Raw genomic sequence first — 15245 nt, forward strand, 5'->3', positions numbered from 1 at the left:
TTTAGCAATGCACTAATAAAACTTGAATTGAACTTTTTCATGGCAGGGAGCTAGTAATAAGCCAAGTATCAGGCATACTTTTACCATGTAATCTCTTCATCTAAAAAAGGGGCATCTGCCTATTTTTCACTGGAATATATTTAACAATGTAAGATTTTATAATTATATAAACCTAAATCCTCTTGCAAATAAAATTGCAAGGGAAATGTTTGTTTGGCTAAAAATATAATTGAAAACAAACCTAAAATATAGATTCCTCTGCTGCATATCTGAAATTATTGTAAAGAACTTTAAGAACATTTTAGTGAAATGACCTATAATCTGCATATTTTATGTTAAAAACAAATACCGATATCCTTGGCTGTATACATTTTTTAAAGCCATCTGCACCTTAAGTCTGCAGAGGGAGGACAAGGTTGTGTGGTGCCACCGCCCATGTAGAATCAGGGCCTACATGCAGAGGGATCTCACAGAGAATAGTGGAATCCTGTCCCTCCCCCTGCCCACTATATCCTCTGGCACACATGTGGCAGCAGGCAGTGCACCAGAGTGATTACGAGACCTCTGCATGTATGCTGCCCTTCCCTTTAAGTTCACAGGGCAGTTCACAACATAAAAATACTAAATGAGAACACAAACAAATAAAAAACAAAACAAAACAATAACCACCACCGCCCCCCAAAATTTGAATGGCCATGGAACGTTCAATCAGCCAAAGGCCTGGTTATAGAGAAACATTTTTGTCTGGAACCTAAATATATGCAATAAAGGTGCCAGGTGAGCCTCTCTGGAGAGAGCATTCCACAAACAGATAGCCAGTGTAGAAAAGGTCTGTTCTTAGGTTGTTGTGGAGGGGGCACATGAAGAATGGCCTCCAACTATGATTGCAGGGCTGCGTCCTTGAGGTATTGCAGTATTGAACCATTTAAGGCTTCATAGGTCAAAATCAGCACTTAGAATTGGGCCTGGAAACTAACTGGCAGCCCGTGCAGTTGGGCCAGGATCCGTGTCAGATGCTCACATCATCTTGCTCGGGTGAGCAGCATAGCCACCCAATTCTGACCAGCTGAAGTTTCCAAACTGTATTCAGAGGCAGCCTTAAGTATAACACATTGCAGTAATCTAATATTGAGGTTACCAGAGCATAGACAACAAAAGAGGTTGTGGAGAATTAACAGGGATGCATTTCCCCTGTCTCTCCCAATGGAGGTAATCACAGGGCAACCAACACAGTTTCTGTGCCAAAACTGGGCTAAACCCCAATTGAAATGGATCTAGAAAATCAACTTCCTCCAAGAGCACCTGGATCTAGCAACTACCCACCCAAGAACTTTGCCCAAGGAAGGGATACTATGCATTATGGGGATTCCTCCACACATGTATACACTGGGAAGGATCATGCCCATGCTGCTCTCTGCACAAATGTGTGCATAGGCACTCACAAAATCCTTGAATGACACATTCCGTGTTACAAAAGTTCAGATAACTTCCAATAGGTTATAGGTAAAAGGTAAAGGACCCCTGGACAGTTAAGTACAGTCAAAGGTGACTATGGGGTGCAGTGCTCATCTTGCTTCAGGTTGAGGGAGCTGGCGTTTGTCCACAGACAGCTTTCTGGATCATGTGGCCAGCAGGACTAAACCGCTTCTGGCGCAACAGGACACCATGACATAAGCCAGAGCACAAGGAAACGCTGTTTACCTTCCCACTGAAGTGGTGCCTATTTATCTACTTGGACTGGTATGCTTTCGAACTGCTAGGTTGATCTTTTTTGGAGGAGGAGGAGGAGGAGGAGGAGGAGAAGAAGAAGAAGAAGAAGAAGAAGAAGAAGAAGAAGAAGAAGAAGAAGAAGAAGAAGAAGAAGAAGAAGAAGAAGAAGAAGAAGAAGAAGAAGAAGATGTTTTAAGCATCCCAACTACAGTGGTACCCTGGTTCTCAAACTTCATCCATTCCGGAAGTCCGTTCCAAAACCAAAGCGTTCCAAAACCAAGGTGCGCTTTCCCATAGAAAGTAATGCAAAATGGATTAATCCGTTGTAAACTTCTAAAAACAACCCCTAAAACAGCAATTTAACATGAATTTTACTATCTAACAAGACCACTGATCCATAAAATGAAAACAATAATCAATGTACTGTACTGTACTAGAAAATAAATAGAACAGTATTGTAGGTCAGGCATGTCCAACTTCAAGTAGGCTGCTTCCCCCAAGGGGGCAGGGGTGGGTGCAGAGTGGACGGGTGCACAGCTCCCTCTCCACCCCCAAGCCAGTCCTTTCTCCCCCCCCCCAAGCAGCTCTCTCTCTCTCTCCTCAAACCAGCTGGACTGTGGAGCTCTCCCCAGAACACTGCAATTACCGGTACCGGGGGGGGGGGGATTAGCAGCACAACAGTAAAAACGGAAGCTCAGGACTCAAAACAGAGCATGTTCAGCTTCCAAGGCAAAATTCACAAACTGGAACACCTACTTCCAGGTTTGCAGCATTCAAATTCCAAGTTGTTCATGATCTAAGCTGTTCGAAAAATGAGGTACCATTGTACAAGGATTTGCTATGTTTGAAAATAAGCCAGAACATTCTCAACAGTTGTGCCAGCATTGAAGTTAAGAGTCACAGGCAGAAGCACCATTACAAAGTTTTGAGGACAGCCCACCTCCAGACAAAATCACAGAATCATAGATGCTTCTAAAAGTCACCATTCAAAAGCTATTTTCAAGGAGAAGTATGTCACATTGAGACTTTTTTGTAGAAAGCAATGAATAAATGCAACTAACGAAAGCAACAACGGAAGAGTGGCTCTAACTTCATGACTGGTGACACGGCACTTACCCTGATTCTTTTTGAACACCCTGGAACTCATAAACTTTAAAAACCTATCAGCATAAAAACTTGGCCTGTGTACTGAAACTGTGTCCTACGAGACATAAAACAAAGGTATTTAATATTAGGACAATCAGAGAGAAAACATTTTTTTAAAAAAGACTACAATGGTGAAATTCAATAATATTCATCATTCAGCAGAATGAAAAAATTCCTTCAGTAGCACCTTAAAGACCAACTAAGTTTTTATTTTGGTATGAGCTTTCGTGTGCATGCACACTTCTTCAGATACAGTGAAATGGAAGTTTCCAGGCACTTATGTAGAGAAGGGGTGGGGAGGGGTGGGGATGGGGAGGGGGGATCACTCAGAAGGGTGGTGGAAATGGGTGATTGACTGACTGATAGCTGTTGATTACCGCAACACGGCTACCTACCTGTAACCATTCAGCAGAATGGGCATTATCAATGGAACAGATTCCACCTCTCCCTGAATGCCTCCAAAATCTGCTTTGGGGGCCTTCAGACAACATCTCAATGTTTAAATAGAGGGAGTCAGTCTTTAACTTCCCCCAAAGAAGTTTGGGGGAGGGGGGCCTGCAGAGCAAGGAGAGGAAATCCACTTCTGTGACCTTGGAGGTCATCCACTCTTTATGGTGGAAGACATTTTTAACAGAATTGTGAAATCTTCAATAGATCATGTAACTAAAAAAATCCAGTGTTCATCACCCACTGTCAAGGTGTAATTGCTAACATGTACTGTTCAACTTCAGCCCATTTAATTTCATAATAATATTTACAGAAGACCATATTCAATCTCCTCCCCAACTTCTTCAGGGGAAGTTAAAGACTGACTCCCTCTATTTAAACATTGAGATGTTGTCTGAAGGCTTACTAAGGTGTTTATCAATTCCCTCGCAGATTCATGATGAAGGCAGATGTTCCAGATACAGTTGCCTGAACAAACAACAAGCCTTCTATGGATGCCAGTCTGACGAAGTCTTTAAAACATGCAAAGGGAGGCTAGATTAATTACAAACACTATTAGGGGTCAGGATGCTAGCTGTTGTGCTGAATGTCTTTGCCACTGGAAAGCTTATTTCTTGTCTGTTAATTTAAGAAATGTTTTTGCACTCTAGTCTTTGCAAATATCAGTTTTGTCTTCATTCCCTGTAACAATATTTGCAGTTGCTTCCCTTTGGCCCTTGCCTCTCCCTCCTTTCCATCTGTTGTTTACCCAACTACCACTAGGCAGACTATAAACTTTTGGATATTTGTCGATCAGTATTTGTCACTTATAAATAAGCAAATGCATCAATGGCAGTGAACTTCAACAGCATAAATATCCTCATGTCACACACAGTATGCAATTGTCAGTAGTAAAAGATAAGTAATTAACACAAAAACCAAACATTCTAACAATACGAAGCATGGCTTACCCCATCATAAACAAGTGCTTTCCAAGAATGCTCCAGCTTCTTTATTAACCTAAAAAAAACATACACACACAAGCACTTAATGAGATATACTCCATCTTACAACAACTTTAAATCCAGCAGATATATTAGTATCCAAATAATGTTATTCTACGTTACCTGTAAGACTGCAGGATATCAATAATACCCATAAATAGCAACAGCTTTTCTCCTTTGTGGCTTTTAGCCGGAATGCCACCCATTCTGAGAGAAGCAACAGAGTGAGACATTATACATTTGATCTTCTTTGAAAAGTTACAACTGAAACGTACTAGCAATGAAAAACAAAAGAACACATAGTGTTTTGATTAAAATGGCACATGCAAAGGACAACATGGTTTGGTGAACAAAATGGATGTTCAAAGCAGACTCTCCTTTTTAGTTTCATTTTAACAAGTGTACTTTGGCTTCAATTTTCCAGTATAATCTACAGCATGATGTACAGGTTAAGAACCAACAATTGGAGCACAGCTTCATTCATTTTACACACAAATTGGTGCAAACAATGAGTGTGAATAGCACCACACAGTGATACTATTGGGGAAGGACTTCAAGGGATGCTGATCTCATGGCTGCAGCAGGCAAAGGTCTTCTATTATGCATCTACAAGATTAAAGATAGATCCCTTAAAGCAGGAGTGCAGGCCAACTTTGGCCATCAGGGCTCCCCACTGGGCCAGCCTGCCTGTTCCTAGCAAGCCAGGCTCACCTGTCCCACACCTAACTGTTGGGATAATTGTTCCCCGAGCTGCTCCAGCGAAGAGGAGTAGTATGTTTTTTTTTGTCATGTGAGTGTCTGTGTTCAGCGTGAGAAAGGAAGTGTTTCATCTCCTTTCTACCATGTGATGTTATTGTGCTCTTTTTCTTTCGCTTGTGATTCTCGATGGAGTAAGTAAGAAGCAAGATGCCTAGCTCTGGTCTGTTGGAGAATGCCAGGTCAGAACTGGCATGGCTTCCAAGGAGTAATGAGTTCTCACTTCAAGTGAGTTCCCCATGGTTCCTTTACTTCAGGGAGGCATGCTCACCCCAACCAACAGCAGGTGGGCAATGGGAGCACACCTTGCTCCAGGTCACCAGACATTTGAAAAAGTGCCAGGGGGCTGACTGCCTCAGCTGATCTGTATATCTTTTTTGGAGAAAGTCAGCAGTTGCAATTTCTGAAGCCACTTTTTCTCCCTCTTCATACACTTATATTTCTGTTCCAACATTCCTCGTAATCTTAGATGATTCACCCTTTTCTTTATTTCCCTTTAGTATGTGCCCAAATAGTATAAATAATGCCAGAGATTTAAAGTTGTTCCTGGGTTTCTGCTTTTCTTGGGCACACGATTGATAAACCAATCTCTTTTTTTGTGATTTTCTGGTCTGCGGGAGGACACCGTGTTTTCCAAAATCTATCCTTCCATCATTCACAAATTGAAAGTCCATTGTAGATGTAATATTTGGAACGGGGGGGGGGGTGATTTAGAAATAACAATTAACTCTTTTTGTTTTAAGAACAGATTTTTAGGGGAAACAGCCTTGCTAGGAAAGCTAACCAATAGACTGAAACTGACACAGGGAGAAATAGAAGAGGATGCCTTCACTCCGGTACGGCTCCCGTTTATCACATACATGGCCCAATAAGACAACACCATGAACCCACCAACAGCATACGATTCAATATGGGTAACTTAACCCAACAATGCCCCCCCTCACACATCCACAAATAAATCTAATTGCAGCCAAGTAAATCCAACCACCCAACCCCTAGGCCACCCCAACCTCTCTCTCACCACCAAGGAAACATAACAAGCAAACAGAAAGAGAACCTACCCAAGTGAAGCTGACACAAAACCCCCCAAGCAAAAGAGCATAGGCTTTAGCACCCCACCCCCTCTCTTCTTCCCAACCCTATTCTGCACATAACACCAATGTCTCACAGCAAATGTAATTGATCTGTAGAAAATATAACCTGAAGAAAGAGACAGTGCATGTGCTTTTGTAAACAAGGAAAATCTTTAATAGAAAATATTTATTTAAAATAAAATAAAATAAAAAGAGAACCGGTTTTTAGGGACTTACGTGTTGGTACTCTCTGTGATGACAGAGTCCCCAGTTTTTCCTGGACCCTGTATTGATTCCATAGCTGTAGAATAGAGAACTCTCTGTCCTCCTGGGCGTTTAGAATCCGACGTATTTTGAGAAGTTTCACCTTCTCTCTCTCTTGCAGCACAGTCCAATATATGGATTCCCAGCAGCAAGCTATAATCCATTATTTTAAAGCTTTCCAGTACCTAGTAATAAAGATGTTTAGATTGAAATTGGTTATGCTGCCAAAACCAAAAGGCTGAATTCACAGAGGTAAAACAAAAACAAAAAAACTTTCTAAGGATATACAACAAACAATCTGGCATCAGATATCAAATCCAAGAAAAGTACAGTACTCTACCAGCTACAGAATGATGTGAATTTTACAAAACAGAGAAGAGATAAACAAAATAACCAAGAGACTAGAACCTAGTAATAGGCTTTTTGTAATACAAAATTCAAAGGCCACAGCATTTCTGTTACACATTTCATAATTCTGCATTAGGAAACAGCCAATATGAGAAATGAATATGCAAAGTTATTAAGAGAGTATTCTTATTTATTATTGTCTAGGTATGGCAACCAGTGCTATTTGTCTAGAAAAAGAGGTGTCGGAATTCACCACGAACACCTCCCTTCTTCTCTTATAATGACAATGGTGCCCTGAAGGCAACATATATGCTTTTTTTGATAACCAACAAACTAAAGTTATTTTCACAAGCAAGGTTCACTTGCCATCACTGTGGTTTAGATATGTAGTTCAGTGTTCATTCTGTGGGAATAGCATGAAGGAGGGAACATTCAAGGTCCTTTATTCCAAGGCTAGTGGTTAATACACCACTTTGAACCAATTGAATATTTCAGTACATCAGCATCAGTATATGCTTCATATGGGACAATACTTGCAACTGGTACAAAGAGAACAGCTTCTGGTATCCAGTAGAACATTAAAATTATAAACAGTAATAAAAATATGTTATTAACAGAAAAATATTACAGGTAACCTGTTAATATTTCTGCACTTTTAACTGGGCAATTACAAGCTTTAGGAAAGGAGGGGACACCAGTTTACACAAAGAATAGTAAAGACACATCTGTGTGTGTGATAGAAAAATGTGGCAATGTTTCTCCATTGCTTTTCCTTTTCCTTCAGTGCCAGTCTGATGCCAGGAAAACAATAATGTGTCAATAATAATGCTGCATGGCTGAATAAATTTTATTGACAAACAGAAGAAAGTCAACAATTCTGAAAGTTATTGAAAAATTAAAGGAAGAGCTCTTGATTCCTTTCTATAAGTTAATCGCAACACTGAAATAAATCTCAGCTCAAATCACAGAATTGTAGAGTTGGAAGGGACCCCAAGGGTCTAGTAACAACCCCCTACAATGCATGAATTATTTGCATTTTAATATTTGCATTTGTATTTTATTTACTACAAATCCATGTCAGGTATGAAAAATCTTTAAGATGAATGAAATTTCCTGCAATATTTTGTGTGTGTGTGTGTGTTTTATCAAGATATAGCTGCTTCTGCAAACTGTTACTATAACACTACAGTACCACCTTCTCACATGGTCCCATTAACAAAAGTCCTATTTTCAGTGAAAACTGGATCTTACACAGCTCGAAAAGATGGTGTCGAGACAAGTCTCCCCCGAGCCTTGGCAGAGTGAGTAGGAGCTTTATTTTTCAAATGCTATGATAAAAAGACGCTGCCCTCGAAAATAAGTGTCAGCTCTAGCTAAACAGGGACTCTGGGAGTTGCTGGGGTGGTATTTCAACCTCCCCCTCTCCTTTGAAGCTACTAAATAACTTTGGACTTCTCCCAAACAAAGCCCTCAAATTAGCGGCTGGGATAAAGTAGCTCCATATTACTCTGAGCTCGGGCATGGTACTCACAATACATTGTTACAAAGAACTGGGAATTTCCCTACACAATCTGTAGAAATTCCCTCAAGGGAAAAGCAGACCAAAATCTCAACTTACTTTCAACCCAAAGCGCAGGAATTAAGAAGCCCAGAAAACCTCCATTCCCATGAGTGGTCTGGTGATTGTACCTGGAACAGGAGGGATGTAAAGATAAATGACGGAGGGGGAGGAGGAGACCGGGCAACTGAACTACACCAGCAGTGATAGCCAAAGAAGGCCATGGTGCCTTCACCGGAGCAGGAGCCATGACTGGAGAATCCAGAAACTAGGATAAATGGGCCCTCTCTACCCCCCCCTACCTGGAGAGGAATCAAGGTGCTCTCTCCTGGATGAGTCGGAAGAACGGCAAAACAGTACAAGGTTACAGTGTTCGGACAATTATTTTTATTATCTGGCAGGGATGTACGAAGACCTGTTTAAAAATTACTCAATACAGATAAGGAAGGAACTTGAGCCAATTAAAAATTTCACATCAGAAAGCTTGAGCCTGCTTACCACCTTAATCGAGATAATCAAGAAACAAGAAGCCTCCAACCTACATAAAACAAATCACAACACGCCCAACGGAAATAAAACAGTTAGGCCTTGAAAACAGAAAAACAAACAGAACTAAATCAGGCCAGGTGGAAGACTCCTTGCTCCCAAGAAATCATCTTTAAAGAGAAAGTGGCCAATGCAAAAAAATAAAAAGTCTAAGAATATCAAAATGGGCCATAAGGGGAAATTGTCCTCCCAGTCTGGAAAAATGAATTTCCTAAAGCTTTTTAAGGTGATGGAGAATACATCAACAAAGAGCTCTGCTACAACAACCCAAAATTCAAGTTCCCCAGCAAAGTACCCTGTGGTCACGCCCCAAAACTTAGCAGAGCAGACATCGCCCCTTGGTGGTGCTATAGAAAAACTAAAGGAAATCTCAGCTCCAAAGCAACAAGACGCCTCAAGGAAACCCTGTACACTTTAATCCAACTAAAAAGGACCACGGCAAAACAGCTCAGAACAGTTGGAACTTAATTTTAAACAAACACAAACTTATTTTTTCACCCTTTCCAACTATAGAGGCTTCCCTTCGTATGCACAAAGGAAAGCCAATATTCTTAAGAAAATTGACCTAGCCACCAGGGGCCTCGTGACAGCAGAAAGCATTATCAACATAAAATTCCTCTCACATGACAAGGCCCAAAATAGGATCGTGGTGACTCTTAAGGACTGGTCTGCTACTAAACAAATATTATTCAACAAAGAAAAACTCCAGAGGGCTGGTGAGCTGGTGCTCCATCTCTTTGAAAATATTGGAGACCCTATATATGCAGAATTCATCATGCGAAAGGCTGGACTAGATGAATCCCAAACTGGAATTAAGATTGCCGGAAGAAATATCAACAACCTCAGATATGCAGATGACACAACCTTGATGGCAGAAAGTGAGGAGGAATTAAAGAACCTTTTAATGAGGGTGAAAGAGGAGAGCGCAAAATATGGTCTGAAGCTCAACATAAAAAAAACCAAGATCATGGCCACTGGTCCCATCACCTCCTGGCAAATAGAAGGGGAAGAAACAGAGGCAGTGAGAGATTTTACTTTCTTGGGCTCCTTGATAGCAGACGGTGACAGCAGTCACGAAATTAAAAGACGCCTGCTTCTTGGGAGAAAAGCAATGACAAACCTAGACAGCATCTTAAAAAGCAGAGACATCACCTTGCCGACAAAGGTCCGTATAGTTAAAGCTATGGTTTTCCCAGTAGTGATGTATGGAAGTGAGAGCTGGACCATAAAGAAGGCTGATCACCGAATAATTGATGCTTTTGAATTATGGTGCTGGAGGAGACTCTTGAGAGTCCCATGGACTGCAAGAAGATCAAACCTATCCATTCTTAAGGAAATCAGCCCTGAGTGCTCCCTGGAAGGACAGATCGTGAAGCTGAGGCTCCAATACTTTGGCCACCTCATGAGAAGAGAAGAATCCTTGGAAAAGACCCTGATGTTGGGAAAGATTGAGGGCACTAGGAGAAAGGGACGTCAGAGGACAAGATGGTTGGACAGTGTTCTCGAAGCTACGAACATGAGTTTGACCAAACTGCGGGAGGCAGTGGAAGACAGGAGTGCCTGGCATGCTCTGGTCCATGGGGTCACGAAGAGTCGGACACGACTAAACGACTAAACAGCAACAACAACAACATACCACTCTCAGGGACATACAAGTCTATCAGATTAAAAACTAACTCAGCAGAGTCTAACAGCATTGAGAATCCTAAGCCGCCTCAGTCAGACACTGTCATTGCCCTTAAACAGGTGGAAAAGCCGCAAAAAACTCCACCCTCACTCAACAAGCCAGAAAATGACATCACCTCGGAGAACGAGCAGCTCCTTACAGCCTGTCTTGAGCAAATCCCGCTAATTGCCAGACTATCGACCATAAGAAAGTCCATACTTCTTCTAGCTCCTCCACCTTCACTGGAATTCAAGTATGTCAATCACAAAACAAAGCCTTTATCCAATGAGGATTGGACATCAACTCAGTTCCTGACTCCAGAAGAAATGGGTCTTTCAGCACCTGCTCCAACACCTAAAACGATAACACATCAAGTAGAACTAGCGGTGCTCAATCTTTGTGGATAATCAGGGAACTGTAGAAGTTATTAATACGGAAGGCTGAAGTACGGACACAGTGGGTGGGTGCCTTGTTAGACAAACTAAACACCCCAAATCAGCCTACCCCCAAAAGGTTTCTCCATCTCACCCCATCTCCCCTTAAATAACCTAGACTTCACCACTTTGAAGAATCAACGGCCAAAAACTTCTGAGGGAGCTCGGTACTCAAAAACCCAAGAATCAACTAACATTCCCCCGCCCAGAGTGGCTGGGGGAACCCGGCCAGATGGGCGGGGTATAAATAATAAATTATTATTATTATTATTATATCTTAAATACCCTCTCCTGGAATGTGGCAGGCTTTCCCACTCTACAGACATCCCTTTCTATTGCCAAAATTTCAATATCATTGCTCTCCAAGAGACATGGATGGCAGAAAATCCAGCGTTGGAAGGATTTCATTCATATGCAGCTAAGGCGGTCCCAGGCAGAGGCCAGGGAGGCTCAAAGGGGGGCTATGTATTCTGATCTCATTATGCCTAAATGCTATTTGTAAGGAGTTGCCCCCTCTAGATCAACTAGCAATGGCCTTACTTTTATCATGGGGAAGTTGTAGTTTGTTAATTATAAACACTTATATTCCCCCAACTAGCAAAAAAATCAACATTAAAAGTAAGTGGGAAAAACTGGAAACCTATGTCAGGTCGCTGCTTTCAAAGTTTCCGCGGGCAAAGGTCCTGTTGGTGGGTGACCTAAATGCAAGGATAGGGCCAGGTGATTACAGTTTAGCAAGTAAATACAGGTATAAAATTGGGTTTACTGATGTGTCTGGCCTAGAAGCTCGACAGCAACCAAGGTTATCAACATTCAAATTTCAAATTATGCCGGTGCCTAACTCTTCAAATTTTCACAGCAGCTAAGTTTATACATTCAAAGTTTATACATTCAAAATTGCTGCACTAGTGGCGATATTCCTGGGGAATATGCTTTCTTGCCAGGGTCAAAAACCAGTACAATTGACTACATGCTGGTTGATAGCGAATTACTATAAAAAAAGTGCTATTACAAGTGCTCCCATATGTAGAGAGGGATCACTTCCTTTTACACCTGCAGGTAATAATGATAAATAACAAATTTTTATTTATGCCCCGCCCTCCCCAGTCAAAACCGGGCTCAGGGCAGCTGACACTAGTAAAATTACAATAAGACATAAAAGAAAGAGAAACAATAAATTAAAATAAGGGTTAAAATACAGTTCAAGTTTAAAATTTTAAAAATGCAGCCTCATTTTAAAGTAGCCCAAATCAGAACCATAAGGGAGGAAAACATAGGGGTCCAGCCCAAAGGCCAGGCGGAACAGCTCTGTCTTGCAGGCCCTGCGGAAAGATGTCAAATCCCGCAGGGCCAAGTTGAGGCCAGTACTGAAAAGGCCCTGATCCTAGTTGAGACCAAACTAACCACCTTATGGCTCGGGATCTACAAAATGTTGTTATTTGTGGACCTTAAGGTCCTCCGTGGGGCATACCAGGAGAGGCGGTCCTGTAGGTACGAGGGTCCTAAGCCGCATAGAGCTTTAAAGGTCAAAACCAGCACCTTAAATCTGATCCTGTACTCCACCAGGAGCCAGTGCAGCTGGTAAAGCACTGGATGAATGTGAAGAAGGATACTGACAAGCTGGAACGTGTCCAGAAGAGGGCAACCAAAATGGTCAAAGGCCTGGAAACGATGCCTTATGAGGAACGGCTTAGGGAGCTGGGTATGTTTAGCCTGGAGAAGAGAAGGTTAAGGGGTGATATGATAACCATGTTCAAATATATAAAAGGATGTCATATAGAGGAGGGAGAAAGGTTGTTTTCTGCTGCTCCAGAGAAGCGGACACGGAGCAATGGATTCAAACTACAAGAAAGAAAATTCCACCTAAACATTAGGAAGAACTTCCTGACAGTAAGAGCTGTTCGGCAGTGGAATTTGCTGCCAAGGAGTGTGGTGGAGTCTCCTTCTTTGGAGGTCTTTAAGCAGAGGCTTGACAGCCATCTGTCAGGAATACTTTGATGGTGTTTCCTGCTTGGCAGGGGGTTGGACTGGATGGCCCTTGTGGTCTCTTCCAACTCTATGATTCTATGATTCTATGATTCTATGATCCCATGGCAGGGACCCCATAAGTAGCCTTGCCGTGGCATTCTGCACCCACTGGAGTTTCTGGGTCAGCTTCAAGGGCAGCCCCGCATAGAGCAAGTTAAAATAATCAAGCCTGGAGGTGACCGTCGCATGGATCACTGTGGCCAGATCAGGGCAAGAAAGGTAAGGGACCAACTGCTTGATACGGCGGAAATGGAAAAATGCTGCCTTAGCTGTGGCTGCAACCTGTGCCTCCATGGAAGGCATTGAAGGTTACACCCAAACGCTTGACAGAAGGCGCTGACACTAATTGAGCCCCCGCAGGAGATGGGAGTTGCCCCCCAATCCCATGTCGTCCTGACCCAGCCAGAGGACCTCTGTCTTTGAAGGATTTAGCTTTAGTCGGCTCCCACGTAGCCATCCAGCCACAGCTTCCAAGCACCTGGTCAGTGTGTCTGGGGCCGAGGCAGGGCGGCCGTCCATCAACAGATAAATCTGGGTGTCATCAGCATATTGATGACAACACAGCCCAAAACTCCAGACAATCTGGTCAAGGGGACGCATAAAGATATTTAAAAAGCATCGGGGAAAGGATTGCGCCCTGCGGCACTCCACACACCAAGGAGTGCCACAGCGACAACTCCTTCCCTAGCACCACTCTCTGTCCCCGACCTGAGATAAAGGAGCGCAGCCATTGTCAGACTGTGTCCTGAATCCCCACGTTGGCAAGGCAGTGGGGATCTAGAGATGTTTTCTTTAAGAGCGGACGCACCACTGCTTCCTTCAACTCCCCTGCTTCCTTCAAAGTCCCCGTGCCAAGGGACACGTTGGTGATCTCACTCAGGGGGACCTGTGCCTCATCTGAACATGCTCTAATCAGCCAGGACAGGTACGGGTCAAGGGAGCAAGTGGTGGGCCTTCCAGCTCGGAGGAATCTGTCTACATCGGCAGGGAGTATCCGATCGAATTGGTCCAATACTGGACTCGAAGACACCCGAGGGGCCTCCAGTTCTGTTATTGTATCCAAATTGGCAGGGAGGTCACGGCAGAGCAGCAAGACTTTCTCCGCAAAAACTTCTTTCTTGAAGTTTGAATCCATTGCTCCGTGTCCGCTTCTCTGGAGCAGCAGAAAACAATCTTTCTCCCTCCTCCATATGACATCCTTTCATATATTTGAACATGGCTATCATATCACCCCTTAACCTTCTCTTCTCCAGGCTAAACATGCCCAGCTCCCTAAGCCGTTCCTCATAAGGCATCGTTTCCAGGCCTTTGACCATTTTGGTTGCCCTCTTCTGGACACGTTCCAGCTTGTCAGTATCCTTCTTGAACTGTGGTGCCCAGAACTGGACACAGTACTCCAGGTGAGGTCTGACCAGAGCGGAATACAGTAGTACTATTACTTCCCTTGATCTAGATGCTATACTCCTATTGATGCAGCCCAGAATTGCATTGGCTTTTTTAGCTGCTGCATCACACTGCCGACTCATGTCAAGTCTGTGGTCTACCAAGACTCCTAGATCCTTTTCACATGTACTGCTCTCAAGCCAGGTGTCACCCATCCTGTATTTGTGCCTTTCATTTTTTTTTGCCCAAGTGTAGTACCTTACATTTCTCCCTGTTAAAATTCATCTTGTTTGCTTTGGCCCAGTTGTCTAATCTGTTAAGGTCATTTTGAAGTGTGATCCTGTCCTCTGGGGTATTAGCCACCCCTCCCAATTTGGTGTTGTCTGCAAACTTGCTCAGGATGCCCTCAAGCCCATCATCCAAGTCATTGATAAAGATGTTGAATAAGACTGGGCCCAAGGCAGAACCCTGTGGCACCCCACTAGTCACTTCTCTCCAGGATGAGGAGGAGCCATTGATGAGCACCCTTTGGGTTCGGTCAGTCAGCCAGTTACAAATCCACTGAATGGTAGCATTGTCTAGCCCGCATTTTACCAGCTTCTTTACAAGAATATCATGGGGCACCTTGTCAAAGGCCTTGCTGAAATCAAGATAGACTACATCCACAGCGTTCCCTTCATCTACCAGGCTTGTAATTCTGTCAAAAAATGAGATCAGATTAGTCTGACATGACTTATTTTTCCGAAACCCATGCTGACCTTTGTGGAAGCGAGTCTTTAACTATTGGTTAGCTCTCTGGCACAGACTACCAAGCCATTATCTTGTCCAATGTCTATGGCGCGATGAATTCGCTAGCCCTTGGTCTAGCAGAATTCATGCCAAACTTTTGCTTTATGGAATCTC

General features: G+C 42.9%; 2 protein-coding genes across 5 annotated transcripts in view; one reads left to right on the top strand and one right to left on the bottom strand.

Moving 5' to 3' along the window:
• KLF9 (KLF transcription factor 9) overlaps positions 1-15245 on the top strand; it is a 619671-nt gene that overhangs the window by 501931 nt on the left and 102495 nt on the right. The window lies entirely within an intron of this gene.
• Positions 1-15245, bottom strand: part of PIP5K1B (phosphatidylinositol-4-phosphate 5-kinase type 1 beta) — a 93816-nt gene that overhangs the window by 23562 nt on the left and 55009 nt on the right. For all 4 annotated transcript variants that reach the window (XM_088652776.1, XM_035099695.3, XM_088652774.1 and 1 more), the window contains 4 exons: positions 6353-6564; positions 4410-4493; positions 4254-4302; positions 2827-2911 (listed from right to left, as the gene is read on the bottom strand). In XM_088652776.1, coding sequence (XP_088508902.1) covers positions 2827-2911; positions 4254-4302; positions 4410-4493; positions 6353-6564 — 430 coding nt within the window. The remainder of the gene's footprint in view (positions 1-2826; positions 2912-4253; positions 4303-4409; positions 4494-6352; positions 6565-15245) is intronic.

Source organism: Zootoca vivipara, chromosome 10, assembly GCF_965207765.1.
Source record: "Zootoca vivipara chromosome 10, rZooViv2.hap1.1, whole genome shotgun sequence".
Classification (NCBI taxonomy): domain Eukaryota; kingdom Metazoa; phylum Chordata; class Lepidosauria; order Squamata; family Lacertidae; genus Zootoca; species Zootoca vivipara.